Source organism: Polyodon spathula, chromosome 22 (assembly GCF_017654505.1).
Source record: "Polyodon spathula isolate WHYD16114869_AA chromosome 22, ASM1765450v1, whole genome shotgun sequence".
Taxonomy (NCBI): Eukaryota; Metazoa; Chordata; class Actinopteri; order Acipenseriformes; family Polyodontidae; genus Polyodon; species Polyodon spathula.
In genome coordinates this window covers 5785754-5810016 of record NC_054555.1, presented here as the reverse complement: position 1 = coordinate 5810016, position 24263 = coordinate 5785754, and the positions used below count along the sequence as shown (strand labels likewise).

The window sequence follows — 24263 nt, the reverse complement described above, 5'->3', positions numbered from 1 at the left end:
TTGGTTACTCTTTGAGAAGTAGGCACATTTATGCAGAAATGAAGGAAGAATATTAAAAATAGATATTAAATAATGTATGTGAAATAGGAAGGGTTTCTTATAAACCTAATGGAAACAACTGGCACGGCTTGTGGTCATTGATCACATTTTTTTCTGTGTGCCATATACTGTACAATATTTGACAGTCCTATGATTATCGATATCTACAAGGTGTGATATCCGAAGCATAGTCAAGTGCAGAGAAATATCATCTGTGATTGACAAACCCAGGACTGAAAGACCCAAAAAGCTGTCTAACAAGGATGAGCAATACTTGAAGAAAATATCCATAAGAAAGAGAAAGAAGACAAGTGTTGAACTGACAGCAGAACTAGCAGAAGGCACGTGTCAAGTCAAGGTTGTTGAAATAGTAGAAAACACTAGTGGAGGCTTTGAGTAAATTGTTGATGCTCATAATACATCACAAGCTTCCATGTCTAAATCGTTTGTATAACTGTGTGTGTGTGTGTGTGTGTGTGTATATATATATATATATATATATATATATATATATATATATATATATATATATATATATATATATATATATATATATATAGTCTATACCCCCTTGGATTATTTTGTGTTACACAAATTTTAGCTTTCAATTTTGTTAATATAGCTTGAATTAAAATGCATAATTTTTTTTTATTTTTTTTTCATTTAATACACATCCTACCCCACAACTTCCAAGTGAAAAAAAAATAATAATATAGAAATTTGTAGAAAATTAATTAAAAATAAAAACTGAAATAGCTTGGTTGGGTAAGTCCACCCCACCCCCCTATCTGAGCTAACCCTAAATTAGCTCAGGTGTAACCAATCGCCTTCATAATCGCAGACCAAGTTAACTGGCCTCCACCTGTGTTAAATTGTAGTGATTCACATGATTTTCAGGATGATTTCAGTTTGTGGGTTCCCTCTGCTGGGCAATGCATTTCAAAGCAAAGACTCAACCATGAGCATCACGGTGCTTTCAAAAGAACTCTGCGACAATGTTGTTGAAAGGCCCAGATCAGGATCGGTATAAAAAACATCAAAGGCCTTGAATAACTAGATAGCTAGGCATAGATATTCTTTAGTAGTCTTGGCAACACCGAGCCAAAAGACGTCATTTGTATCCATGTTATGCTTCTTTCTTGTTTGGTTTTCATAGTGATGTCTTGCTGTGAGGTTTTAAATAGGCAAATACAGTACATGTATAGGGTTTATGAGATAATTATGACATAAGGATCTCAAATTGTTGTATAACTGAGTAAAACAATGCCACCTGGTGGTGGTTTGGTAAATTTCTTTAAAAATTGGCTTAATTGTTTTCAAAACATGTAATTACTAATTATTATTTCACTCCTTGCCCAAGGCCTGGGCCTTCTATTCTTGAGCAGTTATGAGGCTATGGCAGGTGCCTCAGCTCTACTAAGCAGGTCTTAAAGGTATTTAAACTACACTAAAATATATTTAAAGAGTAAGTAGCTTTTTTCATGTCCCCCTAAGTACCAGGACTGAACAGGCCTCCTCATTCAATTCAAATTGTGTGACTATGTGACTTTTCAACTATGCTGGTGGGGATGACAGAGCTGAAAAATGACATTGGGCCATATGCATGAAGCATTTACCTCTGTATTAACTTTTACATTGAGGTTTTTTTTTTTTTTTTTTTTTCCTCTCTTAGGATGATGGTAAGCCCTATCAATATTGTCCATTGTCACTGGCTTTGAATGGAATTTGGAAGGCTGATAGTCCCAGCACTTACGATTCTTCATGAAAGCTCCAAGCCAGATAAAAACTCAATACTGGAACAACAGAGCCCAGAACCACTCAGAAAGAGGAAGGGAAATGTATCAAAAGGAAATAAACTGACCCATTCTTTAATATTTTTTCTTAAATGCAGAATATGCAGATTGACTTTCAAAGATGGGGTGCAGTGGATAGACAATCCTGCTCTCACCTCCATCAAAGGCAGACCTATTCTTTTGTAAAGCATTGGATAGTTAAAATAAAACAAAACCCTTTGCTAACCTTGTAACTATTTGCAACATGATACTTCCTTTGCTCCATGTTGTTTTTATGATAGAATGAAAGGATGTGCTGAGGGCTTACAGCAGGCTTACTGCTCTTCTGCAGGAAATTAACAGGGAATAATAGCCTCCATAGGGCAGGGAGATGAAAAGCTCTGATGACATCATCCCTGCCTCTGTCAGAAAGACAAAGATTCCGCTGAGCAAATCCAGTTTGACAGTGTGTGGCAGCCTCTGGGGAAAATGGCCCCAGTCTGCTGGAAGAAAATGTCACAGTTAATAAATAGAATCTGTATTTTTAGATTAAACTTATGACATTCTCTTATGCTACAGAAGTGTGTGTGTGTGTGTGTGTGTGTTTGTGTGAGAGTGTGTGCTTTGGATCCCCTTTGTAGTCACAGAGTGTAATTTTGTTGAACCTAAACGGAATGTAACAGTTCCGTTTTTGAGCAGATGAACCTCCTAGTTTAATCTCAGATGTTCTTATTCTGAGATCTATAACAGATTAATTTTAGTCATGTCATGACAGAATGCTTTGCAATCTATTTGCTTACCTATTATTGCCAATATTACTGGTCCCCCTTTTTCTTGTCTTGAAGATTTATTTACTTATTTTTTTTTTGGGGGGGGGGGATACAACTCTGTAGATAAAAAAGGGAAACATTGCTACAGCTCTGTGCATGATTTTATATCAGGAAGTAGCAGAAACCTTTGTATGATCTGTAAAATCTAAATTAAAGTATAGAACCACAAAAATCACAGGTAAAGGTTTGAGGGGCACTGATAATAAGTGCTAGTGACAAGACTAGGTAAGAAAACAGAATGTGCATCAATTAGCACTCCTTTCTGTATTTTGATATGTGTTTATATCCAGAAGAAAACAGATATTCAGATGTTATACCATCTCATTTTGTATATGAGCCACATAAGTACATCTGCTGCCTCAGTGATAAATCAGACTCAGCTGTGAACACTGTGCAGATCATTTTCAGCTGGACAGCTGAAGGGTAGACAGTACTATAACGTGTCTTTGGAAACTATTCATATTGACAGTGTGATAGAACTGCTCATTCTATTTAAGGTGCTGACATTCAGAGTTTTATCTCAACTGTACTGTATATTGTTCAATAGACAAAGATGGAACTATGAGTCAAGAACGTGACGTAGTCTTCTGTTCCAAGACGATCATTCAGAACTGAATACATTTTTTTTCTTTCTTCTGTGGCAGGTACCTTACATACACTTTTACAGCATACTCATTAAAAGTAAAACATATAAATTGTTGTCCTATAAAACAAAAGAGCTGTGAATAGTTAATAGCAGGTATTAAAGTATATTTAGAACTGAAACTGCATGCAAGCACTGACTGTCTGCTGCAGAGGGAAAGTTTAATTACACATCAAAGCTCTCAGGTTTGCACTGTTAATAAGACTATGCTCCCGTCACAATGTATTGTTTTAATGATTAACTACATTTCCTAATTAGAAAATGAGCGTTGAATCCAATTTCTCATTAATATAAAATCCAAACCAATTATTATTATTATTGTATTTGTTTATTTAGGCTATAATTACTACAATTATATTTCTGGCATCAAGAATGGTATGCATGTGCCACCTGGTGGCAATACGAGAGACATTTCCCAAAACATATTTCTCCTGCAAAAGAGTAAAAAAAACTAAAAAAAAAAAAAAAAAAAAAAAAAAAAAAAAACAACAACCCCCCCCCCCCCCCCCCCCCAAAAAAAAAAACCCCAGAAAGATTCAAAACAGAATAATATTGAAATTATATTTGAGTCTATTTATTCTCAAATTAGCTTTTAATAGCTATTAGTGAACTAAGATGGAAGTTTACTCTGTGTCATGAAATGAATAGGAAATGCCATAACCCAAAGTGTAAGTCCAGAGAGTATAAAGATCGACCAGTACAACAAAGCTGCTTCTTTTGCAGGCTCCACAGACAGCTTGCACATCAACATGTCTTGGCAAGAACCAATCTACAGCAACTGGTGTATGCACTAACACACCCTGGTTCCATTCCATGCAACAGAGATACAATGGCATTACCTCTCCCCGCTGAGTGACTGCACTATCTGCAGCAAGCTAATCAAAAGTGATTGGGGCAGCGCCTTTCACCTAAATAGCTATTTCTCGCTCTGCGTCTGGAAGGAACAAGACATTTGACAATAATAAATGGAAGTGCCGCCTTTAAAGACACAGCAAAATGACTAGAGCAACGCATCGCGAATGGAACAGCGGGGTTCTTATTCAATTCCTGCAGAACAAATCGTGCAATGTATATCATCAGCTGAACCTGAATTTAATGGCATTAACGCACCTACTTTAAACAAGGCTCATATTCACATTAAAACATTCTGTAACGCTGTACACACGAAAAATCATCAAGATTCACAGATGTGCATCCGGGTGACTGTGTGGTCGGCCAAAACCGTTCAGCGAATCGCGAAGGCTCATAGTCGTAGAATATTTTTTAAAATCATCTATTTGAATTAGTAAAACTGCTGTTTGTTTATTTAAACTAATTGATAAAATGGTGAAGACCAAACCTGCACAACGCAAGCCAGTCAAATGTGTCTATGTTAACAATTTTGGGAATCATTCGTCTGGATCTATCATTCAGTTTGAAGCTGGGAAAAGGCCTAGTAATACAAAATCTACCAGAAAGGTTGATAAAGGTTTGGGGTTTCCTTCCCGCGTTAGCACTGAAATTAGAGTTAATAAGCAGGACTGCAGCAGACAGTACGAGAGTATGCCGGGTAAGAAAAACAACAAAACATTACAAGTAAAGATAGGAAAGAAGATAAAACAAACAACAAAGGAGTCCATCACAAAACAGAAGGGCATGCCCATTTCTCCCAAACATAAAACAGCGCGAAAATCACAACGAGACGGCCCAGAACACAACGGAGCAAAACGATGTAAAACTAGCATAAGCACAAAAGAAAACATCGACCAGACGCCAAATAATAACATAACCATCGGGCAAAGACGAATGATGACACAAAAAAACCAAGACAATGAAAGAAAGCAGAATGGAGAAGGAAGGTCAGATAGTGGTATGTTCAGGTTTATGCGATACAATTCTTCGTTTTTTTTTAGTAATGAACAATCTTGATTGTTGTTATTACTATAGGACGAAGTCATACATGCCAACAGTTTACCCATAGAAAAAAGAAACGTATGAGAACTACATTGTGTATCTGCATTGCAACTACAGTGCATCACCTGCATTAGAATCCAGTAGTTTGAAATGTTTCCACAGTTAAAAGTTTTTTGTTTTGACACTCATATTCTTTGTACTGAAATTAAATTATAGTTGATAAACCAATGTAAAACGTATCAAAGTTCACCAATGGTCTTTCTTTAGCGCGATTGTGAAGTTAGTACTCAATTGTATGTTGATGTTTTTTGTAGATGGCCACAGCGAGATGGATCGAGGTGTTTTTACATTTTCCTTCCCTGGAGCGGTCACGCCAATAAACAAGGTAATATTAATCTTACTGTAAAGTCGATCAGTGTACTGTCTAATGCAGGATAGTCCATGGGTGTTCATAGATTACTGGAGTTATTCCATGTGTAAGGATGGCTAGTTCGCCTAAATTGAGAATAATACAAATTAACAATACACAAATGAATGTAATGTTCTTAAAAAACATATATATATATATATATATATATATATATATATATATATATATATATATATATATATATATATGTGTGTGTGTGTGTGTGTGTGTGTGTGTGTGTATATATATATATATATATATATATATATATATATATATATATATATATATATAGTAACATTAAATATGTTTTTTAAAAAGTGTTTCCTATATTTTTCATTTAGTCTGCAGTGAAACAGGGAGTTCTCAAAGTAATTTCCAAAATGGTTAAAGAAAATGAAATGCTTAGAAGAAGGTTTATGACAAACAGCCAACAAAGCCAAACAGGTAAGTGTTTACCTTAATTGATACAGTGTGTTCCACAAGTTGCTGGCATGAGATATTCTATGCAAAATGCCACTCTTGCACTGACACGTTATGGCTGGCACTTTCTGTTGCTAGAACATATGCAAAACATTTGTTGGTGTCAAGCTTTTCAGAGAGGTTGTTGCCAACAAAATAACTATACATTCTACCAGCTGTGCACTCTGTGGTATTGCCTGTAATGTTAAATTAAAACAGTAATACTATCTGAAGTGCACCTGTACCATGTTAAAGGTAGTGTACAAAGTTATCACAATCCTTCATGTTATTATTTTTTTGTGCTTATTTTTGTATACTTTATGTTGGTATGAAAGATTTATCATGCTTACAATAAGTAAGAACACATTTTAAAGCCTTTCTTAATACTGCTATTGTTTTCGCATATGTCATAACCTTGCTGAGTGGCAGGAATAATAATAATCAATCAATATTTATTTTATGTAGCGCCTTTTATAGTGGACTACCATCACAAAGCGCTTTACAAGATAGTGAGGAACAATGCATAATACAGTAAATACAGTGAAATACAAGGCATGGCACATTAAATACAAACAGTAAAAGACAATGCAATATACATTAAATACAGGCATAATACATTGACTACAAGACTAGGATGTGAATTCTAAACATTGTGGATGCGTGTGTCTTACAGAATCATACGAATAAGAAAATCATATTTCAATCATACGAGTGAAAAACCTGAAATAGTAATTTAGACAGGAGCCAGTCAACTGGTTAAAAAAACAAACAAAAAAACAACAACTATACAAGCATTTATTGACTCCTTTGTAATTCCAACAATGTTGTTTTTGTTTTCACTAGGATGAATCTCTGTTTGGATGGGTGTAAACCGAAACAGGAGAGCTGATCTATATCTTTATCTATCTATCTGTCTATCTATATCTATCTATATCTATCTATCTATCTATCTATCTATCTATCTATCTATCTATCTATCTATCTATCTATCTATATATATATATATATATATATATATATATATATATATATATATATATATATATATATAGATATATATATATATATATATATATATATATATATATATATATATATATATATATATATATATATATATTCTAAAAAACTCTTTCTGAAACACTATATTGGTTTAAATTTGTATTGTTACTCTATAATGTTATACTATATGGATTTTCAGCATCAGTATGGTGTAAAAATATAGAATTCCAGAGACATTGGTAAAATGCTGTTTATTGTTTGCATGTTAATTTAATTGTATTTTAGAGATCCCGTTATAATAATTAATTCAGTACAGTATGCTGTTGTATGTCATCTATACAAATAAATATGTTGATTGTTGGAATAGCTGTGCATTCCATATGATTTGCTATGAAAAGAATAGACTCATCATCGGCACTGAAAATATGAAAGGGGGAGCAGCGTGGATTGGGATAATTCACTAGCCTTTTATGGCTTTCACCTCTGGATTCCAAGGTTTGAATCTGGATTGTGTCACAAGCAAGTGTGATTTGTGGGCTTAATTTAGCCTCAGTGACCACAATTCCTTTCACTACAGCTGTCAAGACTTCTCAAGAGAGAAGCCCAGGACAAAATGGCAGGAGGTGTTGAGGTCAGGTTTGTGTGCTGTCATGCCACCTGGACTACAGTGTAATAGTATAGCCAACACTGTTAGAAACCTGTATTGCCAGGAAGGTTAGCTTCACTTTATTTAAAATCAGGCTGTTAAAGTGTCCAGCCCAGGTTTTAATTAAAATCCTATGTATTATTGTGTTACAAGTGTAATTTACTGTTTTGAGTGACCTGTCATTCTTGAATATCAGTCATTGCAAGCTTTTTAGGAATCCAGCACCTGCTTAGCATTTTTAATTGGGTTCAATTCAAAATGTCTCACACTCCTTAAATAGCTGAAAAAAACCCCAAAACAAAGCACAGCTTTCATATATAATAGACTATTATTATTATTTATTAATTAGTCATTTTGGAGACACTGTTATCCAAAGCGATTTACAGAGACTAGGGGTTGAACTATGCATAAAGAAAAAAAAAAACTCCTGTAATCACTTTATAACGACCTCAGTTTTACATCAGGACAGAGCACAAGGAGGTTAAGTGACTTGCTCAAGGTCACACACAGTGAGCCAGTGGTTGAGCCAGGAATTGAACCAGGAATCTCCTGGTATCAAACCCTTTAACTGGAATGAGTAGACATTTTGGACCTGGATCCAATGGGAGACACACTCAGTTCCATTGTTCAGATGTCGTCATGGTCTGAGTGATGGAGGATCAATTGCATCTTGGATGGGAGATATAGCTGCAAAGGCCTTTATATAATTGGTTAGTCAGAAAGGTTTAGTGAAGGGGCTGCATTGAATTAAATATTAGGCAGATACTGAAATGTCAGGAAATATTGGTGACAGTGGGCAGTTATTATTGTTAACAATGCAGTAAAAGTCTGGTATAAGCCTAGACTCCTACCCTCAAACAAGCCAGCATCCCATGAAGGTACATGGAACTTTTTTTTTTTGATGGAAAAAATAAATAAATCCGAAGTTAGTGTAACTATCAAAATGTAGATTGTGAATCATTTAATCGGTATAAACAGTGTTTGTGGTCTACACTAGGATGCCTGATACCTTCTTTGAATGTGATTATTGTATATATATTATTGAATATATTAATAAACCACTAGGCGGCGCTCACAACATGCCGGATTGCAATAAACTTTCCGTTTCACACTGGGAGCAAGACAGGTTATAAACCCCCTGGTGGAGCTGGATGCAAAAAGCTGGTAGAGTGTTAGATTTGCCTGGAGGTAATGCGTGAACTGTCTTCACTACCATTCTCTCTGCCTTCCTTTCATCAACTGATAGTTCGCTTCTTTTAGGTTTAGCACTGCTGTTTTTCAGACTGCAGGCTCGTTGTTCATTCCCTTGGTTCTGCTTAAAAAAAGCTTACAGGATACTGCAAAGATTTACATTTTCAGTGAGTATATCGCCCCGTTTTTTTCCCCCATTGTTATATTTTGGGCGTAGTACGTAGAATTCTTGAGAAAAACAAAACGATGCTTTTGGATGTTGTTACGAGTTAACTGTCCGTAATGTACAAAAAGTGTCTGTAAATGTATTCTCGGTAATTAGATTTTTAAAATATAGTATATTTTATTAGTCTTAACTGTGTTCACCTGTGGATTTGTGTTTTTGTGTTACAATATAATATTTAAAACATAAATAATATTAGCAATTTCTAACATATATGTTTTGCAATTTTTGCAGTTTCTATATTGATACCTATTATGTATTATTCTGTTTTCACGTTTAGATTAAAAGTAAACAATTAAAGGAACTTTATGCAGATTTATGAACGTGACAGGTCAATTTTGTTAGTAGCGCAATATACTATTAATTGCCTGGGCTTTGATAAAATGCTATATAGCCAGAACGTTTTTCTCTTTATTCTTATATATATGTGTGTGTGTGTGTGTGTGTGTGTGTGTTTGTGCGTGTGGCTGATATGTTTGACATCTATAAAAAAAAATTATCTAGTTATATCTGCCATTGTGTTTATATATTTTTTGCCAAAGAGAAGAACATCATTAGTATGCATGGTTTGTTGGTGCAAATCCTGTCAATAAAACAGATGCAAAAGTGATTAATGTAAATTAAAGCTAACAGACTACGCGCAGACTCTGATTGCAGAATTTACTATCTCTGCCATCTGCTTCGTTAGTGATCATTAACCAAAAAAAAAAACCTTTTGTTTCTCATCAAGGTTGAAGATCGAGACATTTGGGAATTACTGAAGATGGTGAAACTGGGGAGTAATTTACAAGACAAAAGCACCAAACCGTGTAGTGTGGAGGATGGGTTTCAAAGTGTTCCCCTGATTGCACCCTTGGACGTAAACCATCTGCAGTATCCCGCTCCAGACAAGGTAAACCAGACAGTGGTGCTTCCTTTGTCATTTATTGAATAGAATAGAATAGACATATGCGAATGTGTTAATTGAGAGCACATCAAAGTGTTTGCAGTCCCTTCACTAATCAATAATTCATTGTGTTAAACACGACTGTACATATAATACTTACGAATTGGGCTAGGGGACACACCATATTCATAGCTAGCACACCGTGTGCTGTATTATTACAGCATTATTTTTTTTTGTCCGTGGCATGATAAATGAGAACGCCTTAGAAAGTGAATGCACTGGAAAAAAAAAAAAAATGAGGGTCTCAGATCCCTAGTGGAGAGCAGTCAGCATCACTGCAGTCTTTCACTTGATTGGCATAACCTGCTACTGGATGTAGTCTGAGATTGCAGCATTACAATGCTAACTAACTCCCACCATCACCTTCCTCACCAGAACAACAGAGTACTGTTCTAATTAATTGAACAGATCCAGGTGCAAACATACCATTTGGATAAGGTGTACAGTATATTCATTTATATTCAGTTATTATGATGGGCATGAACCAGAAACCCATATAAATACTATATCACTTTTTAAAGATATAACCAAATTCAAGAGAATTCAAGATGATTCTTAAGGGGCTTTATTGTATTTCAGCTCTCTGATCTGCAGTACTACTTGGTAAACCAAGACTATTGAAGCACATTTTTATTTTTTTGTAGGTCATGTGAGTTCTTTCATTGTTGATGTGCAGAGAGAATTCTAGCTATAAATTATTATCTTCTCATCTGTTTTTCACAAACCTGATTTTACAGTTTTATATATATATATATTTTTTACGCATTTAGGATTAAAGAGAGCCAAAGATGTACGTAATTAAGATCTTCCACTGTTTAGATGTTTAGATCTGATTTCAATCAAGACGAATATATTGTTTTCCAGTTTCTCAAACATTAATAACAACGACTCAACCCGAGGTTCATTATCAGCTTGAGGGATGGAATTATGAAAAATGGAGTAAGACTGGTCATCCTTAAGGTTGTGGCAGGTGGTTAGGACTCAGCTAATGGGCTTTGGGAAATTAGACTTTATTGATTCCATATGTGCTGTAAGTAGGGAATTGAAGGTGGGTATGGATTTCAACATTTAATAAACGCTCAGCTTACCCACCACCCAGTTGTCCACTGCAGGGAACCTATTTATACTATAAGACATGTCATTAAAAAAAAAAAAAAAAAAAAAAAAAAAAAAAAAAAAAAAAAGGAAGTGTGTGTTTTATGTTGAAATGCTATATATACAATATCTGTGTACTCGTAGAAGAGGGAAGAAACTGATTTGTTGCGGTGTTGAATTTGTTATAGTGTGGTCATACAACAGCAAAGAGGATGATCTGTCCTGCTTACATGCCAATTATTCTATTGTTTTTTTTCACTTGCTGTGAACCCCTGTCACCTGCATTCTTTATTTGTACAGTGAGGAGAGTTTTGTTGAGGTTTATTTTGGCCTATTTGGATGGTGTAACATACTTTGCTAAGTTTAGAATATACATGCAGGTGTGTTTCAATGTGACATTTGATTTTTTTATAGGTTGTTGTTAAAACAAAAACTGAATATCAGTCTGATCAGAAAAACAAAGGAAAGCTGAAGGTGCCAAAAATTGAAGAATTTACTATTAGCTTCAACAATGGAGTTTCAGAAAGACTGAAGGTAAGGCATTTTTATTATCATAAATTCAGAAAGTGTTCCATTTAATTCTACAGTGTTAGCGTTTTATAATGTCTATGAAAATAATTTCATGAAAGTCAATTACATTGCAATGTCAGTTAAAATATTTTGTATAACTGCAAGACTAAGAAAATAATTTTTTTGTAATCTGAATGTAAGAAGGAATAGAATTGTGCTCTTTGTGTGAGGTTTTTATATCTGGCAATTAAGTCGGTTACAAACAAATATAAAGCTAAACTCACACATGGCTTTAAAACTAGGATTACATCAAATCTAAAAATATTGGAAGGAAAAAAAAAAGTATAAAAAATGGAAATGAGGAAACACTGTCCTCCTCCTTCAAGTCATAAAAGCACACTGCTGAAGATTTTGCACAGTGAAATCATGCATTGTTATCTGTGAGTCTGCGTTTGTACTACTCACAATCCAAGTGACTCAAATGCTGGCTTGAATGCTTTCCATGAACTGCTCTATTTGGCAAGGTAGTTTTACAATTTACCATGCTGTTCCCATGCTTGTATACAACCCATGCTATGCTATGGTTAGCCCTGGTTCTTACTGTGCTTTTCCCTGGATGTCTGTGACTGACACTGCTTTACTTCAATGAGCTTTGCTTTTCAATGGTATACTGCAGTTTATTGAAGGCATTGAAAATGACTTCTAGTTCAGCTGTTTGCTGTTTGTCATCATGGGCTTAGCTTTAAAGGTGCTTTTTAGGTGGTGCAACTGCACCTTCAGCATAGACAAGAAGAGATAAAAAAATAAAATAAAAATCTTTGGAGGGCTTTGTAGTGTAGTTGCTCTACTCAGGAGTAAGCTTTTCCAGATTCAAAATCCTGTGCTTTCAAAAGCAGATCGCATGCTCTTATTTTCAAAGGTCTGCTAACTAACGTATTAAATAAAAAAAAAAGAAGGATTCAATATTAGTGCAGCTGGGAGTGTTCTTTTAGTAAAAAGCTATTAACCATACAGATTGGAGCCCGAAGATAACAGGCATTAGGATCCATTATTAGTATGACTAGAAATTAGGCCAATAGCAGGCTGCTGTCTTGAGGGAAAAACACTCATAAAGATATAAATACTGAGATTATAAAACACAGGCTTTTTAACGCATAATTGTGAAGGGCAGTAGGCTGTAAGCGGGGGTCATCATAAAGCATTATGATAAAATACATGCCGTTGATATTGTAGTTTCCTAAAGGAATGTTTGCATTTGTGTACTGGTATGTGGGATCCTGATATTTTTGCTATAGTGGCGTACTACTGTTACACCTGGGAGTCGCCTCACATAGAGTATAATGCACTCATAAAATCATAATAAAATGTAAATGTTTCTGCCTCATTAACCTCCATTATTCAAACATTAGTTCAATGAAAAATGGATTTGTTGAATCAAGTATTCAATTCTATATTCGGATAATGTGCACAGGCTTATACATTGTTTCTCAGTGGAAGCAAATATTCCTTTTTTGTCAGTAACCGTTTAGAGCTAACCAGAAGGCACAGAAACAGTGGAAGGTGCTGTGAGCTGCAGGAGTGTGGGGGTGTTGAATGTGAACCATAGAACTGAGCCAGGTCTCTGTGGAAAGCTCCATCAGTTTGCAAGGAAGGGTAGAGCATCCCTCTGTGTTTACATCTTTATTTGGGATTTAATCTTTTTTTGTTTTTGTATATTTAATAGAACTCGGCTCACCTCATCTAAGCTGCAACCTTTTCAACTGTCAAACTGAAAAGCAATGAGGATGTGAGATTAAGATGGATTTTCAGATCAAAATGCTAAAAATCAAAAGGGCTATTTGCTAAGCAGTGCGTGCCATAGATTTGTGTTTGCAGACTTTTAATGGAAAGCGCTGCTGATTTTGAGCTTGCAGACGATTTCTTATAGGAAGAGATAAGATGGAATCTTAAAAATTCTATCACTAACATTCCTGAAGCTATTAGGAGCTGTCGCTTTCAGAGGATAGTGGAAGTAATAGCAAACTAAGCTTTAAGTTAATATTTCTGCACTTTTAAAACATTTTTAGCATCCTTGCAAGCTAGGTGTTGATGATTTTCAAAAGTGTGGCAAGCATAATTATCAAGTTTTACCCTTCATAATTTGTAATATTTAAGCTACCGTATTATAATTAATTATTGATAAAATATGATTTATAGTCCAAAAAGGTTTCTTAGAGCTTAAGTAATTAATTGTATAGTAATGTCTGTGTTGCTATCACTCAGTACCTTTACATGAGGAAGCGTTTTTGGAAAACTGAATCAGAAAACAGATTTTCTTAAAACGTCACTTTTCTGTGTTTACATGATTAACAATAGAAAATCTAATTCGAATTCAACTGACATGGATTGAAGTTTTCAGAAAACGCAGGATATTTTTGCATGCAAAGTACTGTAGCAGCCTAAGTAAGATTTGAATTCCGGACATTTCTGCAATAGAACGGAGACCAATCCAATAACTCAAGTACTTTATCGAAGTTGCAGGTCTTAAATTCAGAGATTACTATCCTACACCTCTGTTCAGATTCCCCACAATGTGCAATCATCCTTTCCAACAGCTCATCCTGTTCTATATTACCAGTTTCTTTTGCAGACATTATTTTAAACTATCACGTCATTTTAAAGCTGGAAAACATTTACTGCTTCGGTATGGGCTATTAACAAATACATACAGACTTTAACAAATGTATTACTTTATCACTAACTAGACAAATGGGTGCATGCAGGCTGACTACAGATTATTATTATTTTCTCTATTTTCTAAAACCACATGCAGGAGAAAGGGGTCAAAGTGTGCACATGTGCAGTATGCTATTTCAATAAGTTTTCCAAAAAGTGTATTTCCATGTTGTTAATTTTCGGAATTTAATCGGAAATTTCTAGGTGCTGTTTTCCGAAAACTGACTTTTGGAATATTCCGATACTTTTTCCGAAAACTCTGTTTACCTGACTTTTGATATCGGAATTAGTTTTCCGAAAAATAATGGAATTCTTAAGCTCATGTAAACGCTCTGGCCCTCGAGAGCTAATCCAGTCCAGGTTTTTACTCCAAGCAGGTTCTAATGTAGTTAATTGAAGCTGCTAAAAGTCAATTAACTAAATTTAGAACCTGGTTGGAATAAAGACCAGGAATAGATTTCGAGGGCCAGAGTTGAGCACCACTAGTTTACACTTTGGGTGAATGACAAATGAATTAAAAAAAAAAGCTGTGATAGACCTGATTGTCTTCTTCATGAGAGTCAGTGTTCTGAATGATTCATCTTTATTGCTTTGCATTTGGCACAACCTACCTCTTGCTATTGAATCAAGAAGCAGCCTCTAAGCTACCCACTAAAAATGCTAATCAGTGGTTCAGGGTAATGGAGCTTTGCATATGGCCAGATCAATGTGGCAATCATATAGTGATATATATAATTATATATATATATCTATCGTATATATATATATATATATAGATATATATATATATATATATATATATATATATATATATATATATATATATATAGTACACTACAGAACACAATCAGTTATCAAACACCCCCAGGGCCTACCACATTCCTCGAAGAGTCTGAAGAAAGTGGTACACCCACAAATCATGTTATAAAACGAGCTACATCAGTCTGTATCTTGGTGCTGGAGTATGAAAAAAATGGTAAAGGAGCGGCTTAATCTCTCTTGAAACCACCGTCACGGTTGAATGGATAGACGGGTATTTAAGTAGATAAAAAGGCGACTAGCTGCTATCTTTAGCTGATGTTGACGTGTATTTATGGGTCCAGAATGATTTCCGGACAGAGAACAGCTCCTGAAAATGAAAGTTAATGGTTGAATGGTTAGATACAGGGCTTTAGGTTGATAACACTGGGAACACCTGGCTGACCACCAGGCGGTCCTAAGCGATTTTGTGTGTGGCACAGTGTGTTAAAAAGATAAGAGGAAAGTCCTCTGCTTTGAAATTAACTGCTGAAATTGACGTAGCACAATAATGAAGAACAGAAACAACCTTAAAGTCTATATGCATATTTTATACACTGGAAATGCAACTTCAGATTGCCAACAGGATCCTGTTTCCTCTCAGTTTCCAGACCCTCACAGCTCAGGTAGTTTTCCACTAGCAAGATACCGGAGCTGATCCGTACCGTGAAACTCCAGCCCCCCACCGCCTTCCACACACACACACACACACACACAAATCCATGATAAGAAAAATATTTTATTCAATTAATGCTTAGTTCTATTTTTGCAGTCTGTGACGTTTAATTTAATCGACTCAGCACGTTGATTATGCATGACTTCTCAGCTCGGCTTGCCTTTCTCTAGTGTAAAAGCAACTCAAGCTAGCTGAGGTGTATCAGGCTGGCTCGACTCGGCACCGGCTGGGCTCGGGTGTGCAGGTGGAAAAGGGGGTAGCAGTATAGCCAGACCTGAATTAAATCAACGTTTGTGGATATAGTGATGCCATAATATTGGTTTAATTCAGGCCCCAGTGTCTAGCACATACTCTCCTCATTGTTGGTCTGTTGGGCCTACTGTAAACCACTGCTTTCCTCAGAGATCTTTAAAAGCAATTAATTGTTTCTTCTTCGAATCATTAGGATGACTGCTTTAAGAAAAAAGGAATAAAAAAGATCGCCATTGTGTGAAAGGTCTCCTGGATGAGACACACAAGAGGAATAGGCTTTTAGTAAAGAAGGCAAAGCATTTCAGCTGCTGTGCTAAAAAACAAAGGATACACTGCAATATCTGAAAATATATTGCTGTCATTCTTTTGTGTTCATTTAAAAACAGCAGAGCTGTATTTTTCTTTTTGCTGTGCATTCTTATTGCAAGAATGTTTATTGTTGTGTATCTTGGTAAAAAGCAGGATGAAATGAAAAAAAAAAAAAACTTTATAAAATAACCACCTATTCAGTCAGTCACTTTCCACTTTATTTATAAATGATTTTTATACATCTCAAAAAAAGAGTCATTTTTCAGAAATTCTGCAAAGCGGAGCAAACATATTAGGCCCTTCCATTACCAGACATTCATTGGTCAAATGGCTAGTATCGCCTTCATCATTCGATTAACAACACATCCAGTGATCAGCTACAAAGGGCTTACATCTTACCTCAATCCATTTGTCCCTGTTGTGTGTCAGAGTTCTCCTTCTCTTCCCCAGCCTCTTCCTGTTTTACAGCTCCGTCTAACGTGGGAGGGCAGCTATCCTTCCCCCTGCCCATGGCTTCCCTACAGGCAGCCTCGCCACTATCAGCAAACTAAATTCTGGGCAGGGGTTACCTTGAAGAGTGAGGCCAAAGATGTAATGAAAATATGTATAATGTAGTAGTGTCTTGTATAAGCTATAATAAATATTGTACTCTCTATCGCATTTACCTGACTGGACCTTTGTGCTGTAATAACAAATCGTGGAATGTTATTCAGAAAAACAAACAGCAATATTTAAAAGAATAGGTGACTTCGGTAATAATATTGTTGATACAGTTTTGTAGCATTATCAGTTTTATTTTGCTTTCACAAAAATGGTGCAAATTGCATTTTGGTGTAAAAGGCAGCGTTTAAAATTCTTTTTTTTTTCTCTTGATGTTAGACCTTATTATCATAAGTCTTTTAGATGCCAGAATCTATCCCCACAGTTTCACAGAAATCAGACTCATGGATTCTTAATTATAAGTGAAAAAGTATTTTGCACATACATAGTTTGCGATTTCCAGATAAGCTTAACCTAATTAGGTCAGTTTAGTATAATTTGAAAATACACAGTCACAGATGCCATAATACATATTGAAGTTTAATATTACATGTAGCAACAGGCTTTTAGTAGAAGAATCTATTATATTTTTAAAAAATAGATACATAATATGCATATACATGGTGACATGTTCATTTTCAGTGGTTTGCTAGGTTACCTCTCACTCCCCAATAATAAAATGAATCTCAGTACATTGTCTTTGCTGTAAGCTAGTAATGCTAAGACTTAACAACCATAGAACAGCTGTCTGTCACCACTGAAATAGGTAATGTAATTAATTCATACATCACCATGTGAAGGCTTGTGCAACGTACCCATTGGTGTAAAACACAATGGCAACTTCTTAAGAATAAAAGACGGATTTGGCTTGGGAAAGGCTTTCTTTCAATTAACCTACTTTTAATTTCTGGGCCAGATTTGAACTATGTTAGCATAACTCATTAAGATTTGATCTTAAGGCATTCATGGAATTTGCTCCTCAAGCTGTATTAAAAAAAACAAAAAAAAAGCAGGAAAATGTGCTGTTTTTTATACTAGTAACACTTCATGGGAAACTGTATGTTATTAATTTTTTGAGGATTGGAAAACACATGGCTCATTAGCATGAAGTGACAAATCACTATGTTACTCGTAGCAGACCCAGCAATTGATAGTTATTAAAGTAGTTATTGCTAGTGATCAACTTTTCATCAACAACAATTAATCACCAGCGACAATTCGTCACGGACAATAACTCGCCGATTAAAGCCGCAATATATCATGCTAAAAATAAGTAGAGCTATAATAAATCATAAATAACAGATACAGTATGTATTCACTTACAAATTACATAAATAAAACCCATAATGTACTAACTTTTACTAGTTCATGACCACCCAACTAACAAACAAACAAGCAAATAAAACAAAACAAAAATAACAAGTTTGCTTTTCAAGCCTTTATTTTATCACTAGAAGCGCCGAAATTTTGAACTACAAGCGCCGCAGTGTTCATTTTCACCTGTAGCGTTTCAAACAGCTGTGATATGATAATGTACCCTCCGTGATGAATTGTCTCTGGTGATGAATTGTACCTGGTGGTGAACTGCTTGTGATGGATTGTTGGTGATAAATTGTCATAGACCTGTGTGCAGTATAGGTGTCTGAGAGAGAAAAGGAAGACAGAAAGGGCATCTTCAAATAATGCATAAATTTCTTCTCATTGTTGCAGGTTTAATTGGCGTGCATGTGATGAGCTGTATAAAAATAGATACGTGTTTCATAGTACTGGGAAAGAGTCTGGAGCGATATTCTGAGAGCACAAGTAATTCTCCAAAACTGAATACAATTAAAAGGACACACACACAATAAGTTGTGAAATCAATAAATCAATCAGTAAATATAGGGTTACAACCTCATTGCCAGTGAAATGTCTCTGCATCTAAGAATTGTTTATGATGTACAACACCTATATTTAATGTGATTTAATGGTGAAATCCTTGGGGAAAACCTGGATGTTAAAGATGGGAATCTGTGGTCACTTAAAATGCTCCATGTGCACAGAGAGCTCTTAAAAGCATGGTGTGAATTCAGAATACTCATTCTAATGAGAACGATAATATCCCTAATCTGAACTTGAATCCTGACCTGAAACAAGTACTTCAGCATGGGAAGACCTGTCTAAGCATCTCTGTAATACATGCTTACAAACAGTATCTCTGAACAGTAAGCCAAGACTTGGAGAAATACCAAACAGCTATTTTTGAAGCAGCTTGTGTTTTGTAACCAAATTCTTCCCAGCAGATGCATTGATTCAGTTGCGCTTCAAATTAAGGCATGTAGGTGAAGGTAATTTGAATAAATGAATGTCAATAAAGTTGATTCTGCACTACTTATCTTCTTAATCTGATGGAAGCGGTCTGACGGTTTAATAGTGTGCGTTAACAAATACTTCTGATTTCCACCTTTTGGGTAGTGGATTGATTTGTATATAATTAATAAGGACTTAATTGCATGCCTGGTATTTTAAACTTGATAAGTGTTTTTAAGTCTGATTTAGAACCTCAAACATGTTTAAACACCAGCAGAACAGCCAGAGAAGTGAGAGTAGGATATGTGAAACAGATCATTATTTTTTAAGCTGATCTTCTACTTTTTGTAGAGACCATCTGTTGTTCAAACAGCTTTTCACTGAGATATAAAAAGGGAAATACATTCTGCCAATACCAAAGGGAAAAAGTAGCTTTTAAGTTTTTTTGCTGTCAGATGGAAAATTCATCTTTCATTAACAAGACAAACAGTTGCAATTTTTCTCTATTATTATTATTATTATTATTATAAAAAAAAAAAAGTGTCAGATCCCCAAGACATTGAACTTTTAATACACTAAATTGAGAGAATTAGAAATAAATAATCAAGGTACATTTCATAGCTGCATACAGTTTTTGTATCATTTGGTACATATTTATGCCAGGTATTTACACCAGCAATACTGTTTTTAATTATCACACATGTATCTAACTTGTACCATTTAATGACACCACCTACTTTTTGGTGAGCAATTTGTATGTTTTTCCCATAAAAAAGGGATGTTGTTTCTTATCTCTAAAATGTGTAGATTCATTTTTTGCTAATAATGTACAATGGCGTTTGGTTGGTGCTTTTCTCAGGTGCTTTCCTGTTGTTTCTAGATTCAAGGAAAATAGCGAGGGATTAGAACAGCTCTGACATGTTGATTTGTGTTCTCTATTGGAAACCACAAACTAGCAGCGAAAGCTGTTCCTCTCCTTTTCCTTTAGAGAGCACTTTAATATTTATGCACCAAGCTGTGTTGTGTTTACTGAACGGAAAAAACAAACTTTGACAGTAATGGCAGCCTTTGATTTAAGAAAAAGTCTGGGACAAGTAATTGCTTCCATCTTTTGGGACTTTTTCTTTCACAGACTTTAACAGGTATACACTAAACCACTGGGGATTATTATTATTTTTTTTTTTAGGTGTCCTCGATCTCTCATACAAAATCTCTGCCTATCAATCATCTTGTAAGCTTTACTTGTGGTACCGCTATCTCTGAAACAGGATGGGTTATCAACCCTGATAAAGATATCTGCGGATTAGATTTAGGTGGAACTCAAATGCTTACAACCTGTTTATTTACTTTTAGAAAAAAATACCAGATTTTTTTAAATGTATTTTTTAATCCAGTCGATAATTACATCATGTGAAGAAATGCTGATTAATCTGCTGGAAGCTGCACTTTCTTTCCAAAAGGGACAGTAGGGAGGCAGTGAAGGTTGTTAAGTTTTGTATAGTAGGTTAAGAACAATTAAAGCTTCTTTTGTATACAGGAATCCGACCATGCTCATCTTCCCAATGATTGCGTCTTCCCAATGATATATATAATTTGTGAATGTTATGAGAGAAGAATTGACAAGAGTGCAGATGTTACCTGCCAGTTTCAAAGACAGGTGTAGAATGCATGCTGTGGGAACAGATCCACGTCCATGAACTGTGAGTGTTTGTAACATCTGTAATGAAGAACAATCAAACAGGACACTTGCACCTGATATACTTAATGATATATAAACCCCAGCTTCTTGTATTAGTGATATGTTAACGTATTCCTTTTTATCACTATAGGTTACCATCCTTATTTTCCTGGCTCTTGCATTCCTTGCATGTATAGTGTTCCTGGTGGTATACAAAGCATTCACGTATGATCACAGCTGCCCAGATGGATTTGTGTACAAGGTAAGTGGCCAATCAAATCTGAAGGAATTACGGTACTGTATGTTGACTGTTCACTATAGGGCACATTTAGGCCACCCTTTTTTTTGCGGGCCTTTTTTTGTTTGTTAACTGTTAACAAACAGCTAATAAACATGTTAATGTACATTATTAATTTTCTGTTAACTGTTAGTTAATAATGTATAATAGGCCAGTTAAAACTGCAAACACCAGAGCCCTATGGATGAGCAATCAAACACCAGAGCCCTGTGGATGATCAGTACCCAGTCGATCATATGCTTGAAATCGGATAGAATTGTTAATATAGTAATGTTTAGCAAATGAAGGTTTTTAAATGAAGGTTTTTAACCCGAACCCTAACCCTAACCCTAACTTTAACCTTATCCCTAACCCTTAGCTAAAAATTAACAATGTCTGTTAAGTTAATAAACTAAGAAAATGGCCTTTAAAATAAAGCGTGACCTTCATTTAAGAAGACAGATATCTGTGCTTCTAGTTACAAACTGAAAACATTTAAGCAGTCTAAACCACTGTTATTGGGAGGTTTTTAAAAGTAGGTGTATGTAGTATGGAAGGCATTGGAAGTAGGGTACAACAGAAATAATGACTGGTATATATATATAGATCGCTGTGTTTGCCAGACATCCACAGAACAAACAAGGTACAACATGCCCTTTAGATCATTGCAGCTAATGTTTGAAATAAATCCACCACTGGGTTAATGCTATTTATGTGAGGTAAATAGCAGGGCTTGGGAAAACACATCTGCATTCAAAATGAAATTAAACAGCCTGCATTTCACTCATCCTTTTCTCTCGGTTTTCGCAGCACAAACACTGTATCCCGGCCTCACTTGAAGCTTATTATTCAGCTCAGGACAGCAGTTCACGGAGCCGGTTCTACACAGTCATCAGCCACTACAGCATGGCGAAGCAGAGCACCTCCCACTCAGTCTCTCCATGGCTTCCTGCAGGGTCAGTAGACCACGAAGGCAAGGCACCCAACACAGAGGGCCACTGAATGACACAAACACATACTTTTAAAACATGCTTCTCGTTTTAAATTCTCAGTGCTCTAGCAGCAAAGAGGATGACCTGTAATCATCTGACATTTTGTTTTTCAGTTCCTTGTTATTGCTGTTTTGTATTTGATATGAACAAGCATTTGTACAAAGGCATGATCAATGTTGGTGAAATTTATGTTGTAAAATCCTTTTGAATACAATTTAGAATCAGCCCGTTCTAACTTACTCATTGTTAGATGTTTCTACTGTACAAGAAAGGCAGAATGCATATTGGATACAGAACACTGATCACAGTGTATAAAATCTTCACTGTTAGTGATCCATTCATAAAATGTGTCATCAGGAAAAAAATTGATTCAGGATCTTTTACTGTTGTTTTTTTACATATATTCAAGGAAGACATCTTAAGCTGTTATATACACCTAAAACAAGTGCCATACCAAAAAGTAACTCCCAAATTTGAGAAATTTCAGAAGTGGGGATTTAAAAGGTTTTTTACTTGTTGTGAATCTGGATTGTCCCTACTACAGATTTTCAGTTTGAGCCAAGTTGTATATAACTTCTTTTATAGATAAACCATAAACACATTGACACCAGTAGTTCATCCATCCCAGTTCTGTTACAGTATCTCATTTTTTATGCAGTGTGATTTTCTTTTGATAAGTCAAAAGCAACACATTTTTGACAAAAAAGCACTATTTATGCTGTGATTTCAGAAACACTTCTTAATTAGACTAATGTGCAACCAAAATGTTTTTTAAGTACAAAATCTATGATATTTAAGGTGAAACCATACAAGTTCCATAACGTTTACATGCTAATTTATTGTTTTTTTTGTTTTTCATCCATTGTAAAAATATATGCTTTTTAAATCTTTGTGGTGTAATTTTGTCAAAATCTAGCAAAGCCTGAAGTATTTTTGAGTGTGCTTCCTTTAGTTTGACAAAACTAAAATAAAGCAAGATGTGTCTGACATTGGTTTTCCTTAACTTGTTTTAATGTGATGAACTTAAATATATTAAACTACTTTAACGTCTTCAAAATAGTCAAATGAAGAATCAGAAATTCAGTGGACTTAGGTTTTTGCTTAGCTGAATGAGACTAACGCAGAAAAAAAAAATAAAAATCAGAATATAGTTCCAACGGCATCTACCTATATAGTTCAATCAGAAATCTTCACAGCACCTTATTTCCCAGGCAAGGTACTTCATCTAAACCCAGCCTTCATGTTGCACTGCTGCATTTGTTTTGAATCCTTACAGCAGCTGCTATTTCTCTGGATTTTTAAACACCATTCACATGTGGAGGAGCCCTGGCTGTTTGAACGCTACTGAACAATTACACTGTTATATAGAGTCTACATAGCCTAAAAAAAGTGTTAAAATCATATTAGCTTTCAGGACACACTTACTGAACTTATTTAGCCCTTTACTGGGTACTGGGTGAGAATATTCCCAGTCTCTGTCTTGCTTGGTTAATTGAGTATTTCATGCTAGCTACAGTACTACTAATAGCAGCTGCTTCCGTATGCTCACAATGCATTGTTCAATTTGAGGCAGGATGAAGGAACTGAAATGCATTCAAGGTGTGAAAAGTACAGTGTCAAGTCTGTAATTGTTCAGATAGCTCTGTTTATTTAATACCAAATCAATAAGGAACACCATGATGAGCATACCAGTGATAAGAGGTATGGGAAAGGATGCAGTATTTCACTTTTAACATGCTCAGTTATCCTAGGAGAATATTGATTTAATTCTACAGGGTGTTTCAACTCTTTGAAGGCATGTTTCATGTTTGCAGTGCTCTGGTCCATACATCTTGCTCACCACCTTACATCCACAGGATGGTTACTGTAGTGTACCCAGTGCATGAAGAGGTTAGACATGATTCTGGGAGCTATTTTGAGACCACTGGGGTGCTTTTAAAATGCGATTAGGGTGCGGCGACTGGAACAGAAAATGATACACAGTAAAGAGCAATACATTTTTTAGGATAACTCTGCTGTCACAACCACACCCCGCTGCTCTGTAAGATCTGAACACTGCTCGCTCATTTGCAATTT

At 35.4% G+C, this 24263-nt stretch overlaps 2 protein-coding genes across 2 annotated transcripts; both read left to right on the top strand.

Moving 5' to 3' along the window:
* The first annotated feature begins 4467 nt into the window (after positions 1-4467).
* Positions 4468-6977, top strand: LOC121297588. The gene is made up of 4 exons (XM_041223984.1): positions 4468-5133; positions 5492-5562; positions 5931-6033; positions 6892-6977. Exons 1-4 carry the CDS (start codon positions 4608-4610, stop codon positions 6894-6896), a joined length of 705 nt encoding a protein of 234 aa, XP_041079918.1. The 5' UTR covers positions 4468-4607; the 3' UTR covers positions 6897-6977.
* Positions 6978-8856: 1879 nt separating this feature from the next.
* Positions 8857-23176, top strand: LOC121296899 (neuronal vesicle trafficking-associated protein 2-like). Its single transcript, XM_041222805.1, has 5 exons — positions 8857-9054; positions 9841-10002; positions 11566-11685; positions 21070-21180; positions 22006-23176. The coding sequence occupies exons 2-5, from the start codon at positions 9874-9876 to the stop codon at positions 22195-22197; spliced, it is 552 nt and encodes a 183-aa protein (XP_041078739.1). The 5' UTR covers positions 8857-9054; positions 9841-9873; the 3' UTR covers positions 22198-23176.
* The last annotated feature ends 1087 nt before the right edge of the window (positions 23177-24263 follow it).

Coding starts and splice junctions, on each gene's coding strand:
- LOC121296899 (XM_041222805.1), top strand. CDS start 9,874: ATGGTGAAACTGGGGAGTAATTTACAAGACAAAAGCACCAAACCGTGT. Junction 11,686..21,069: donor GAGTTTCAGAAAGACTGAAG/GTAAGGCATTTT, acceptor TTATCACTATAG/GTTACCATCCTTATTTTCCT. Junction 21,181..22,005: donor CAGATGGATTTGTGTACAAG/GTAAGTGGCCAA, acceptor CGGTTTTCGCAG/CACAAACACTGTATCCCGGC.
- LOC121297588 (XM_041223984.1), top strand. CDS start 4,608: ATGGTGAAGACCAAACCTGCACAACGCAAGCCAGTCAAATGTGTCTAT. Junction 5,134..5,491: donor AGAAGGAAGGTCAGATAGTG/GTATGTTCAGGT, acceptor TGTTTTTTGTAG/ATGGCCACAGCGAGATGGAT. Junction 5,563..5,930: donor CGGTCACGCCAATAAACAAG/GTAATATTAATC, acceptor TTTTTCATTTAG/TCTGCAGTGAAACAGGGAGT.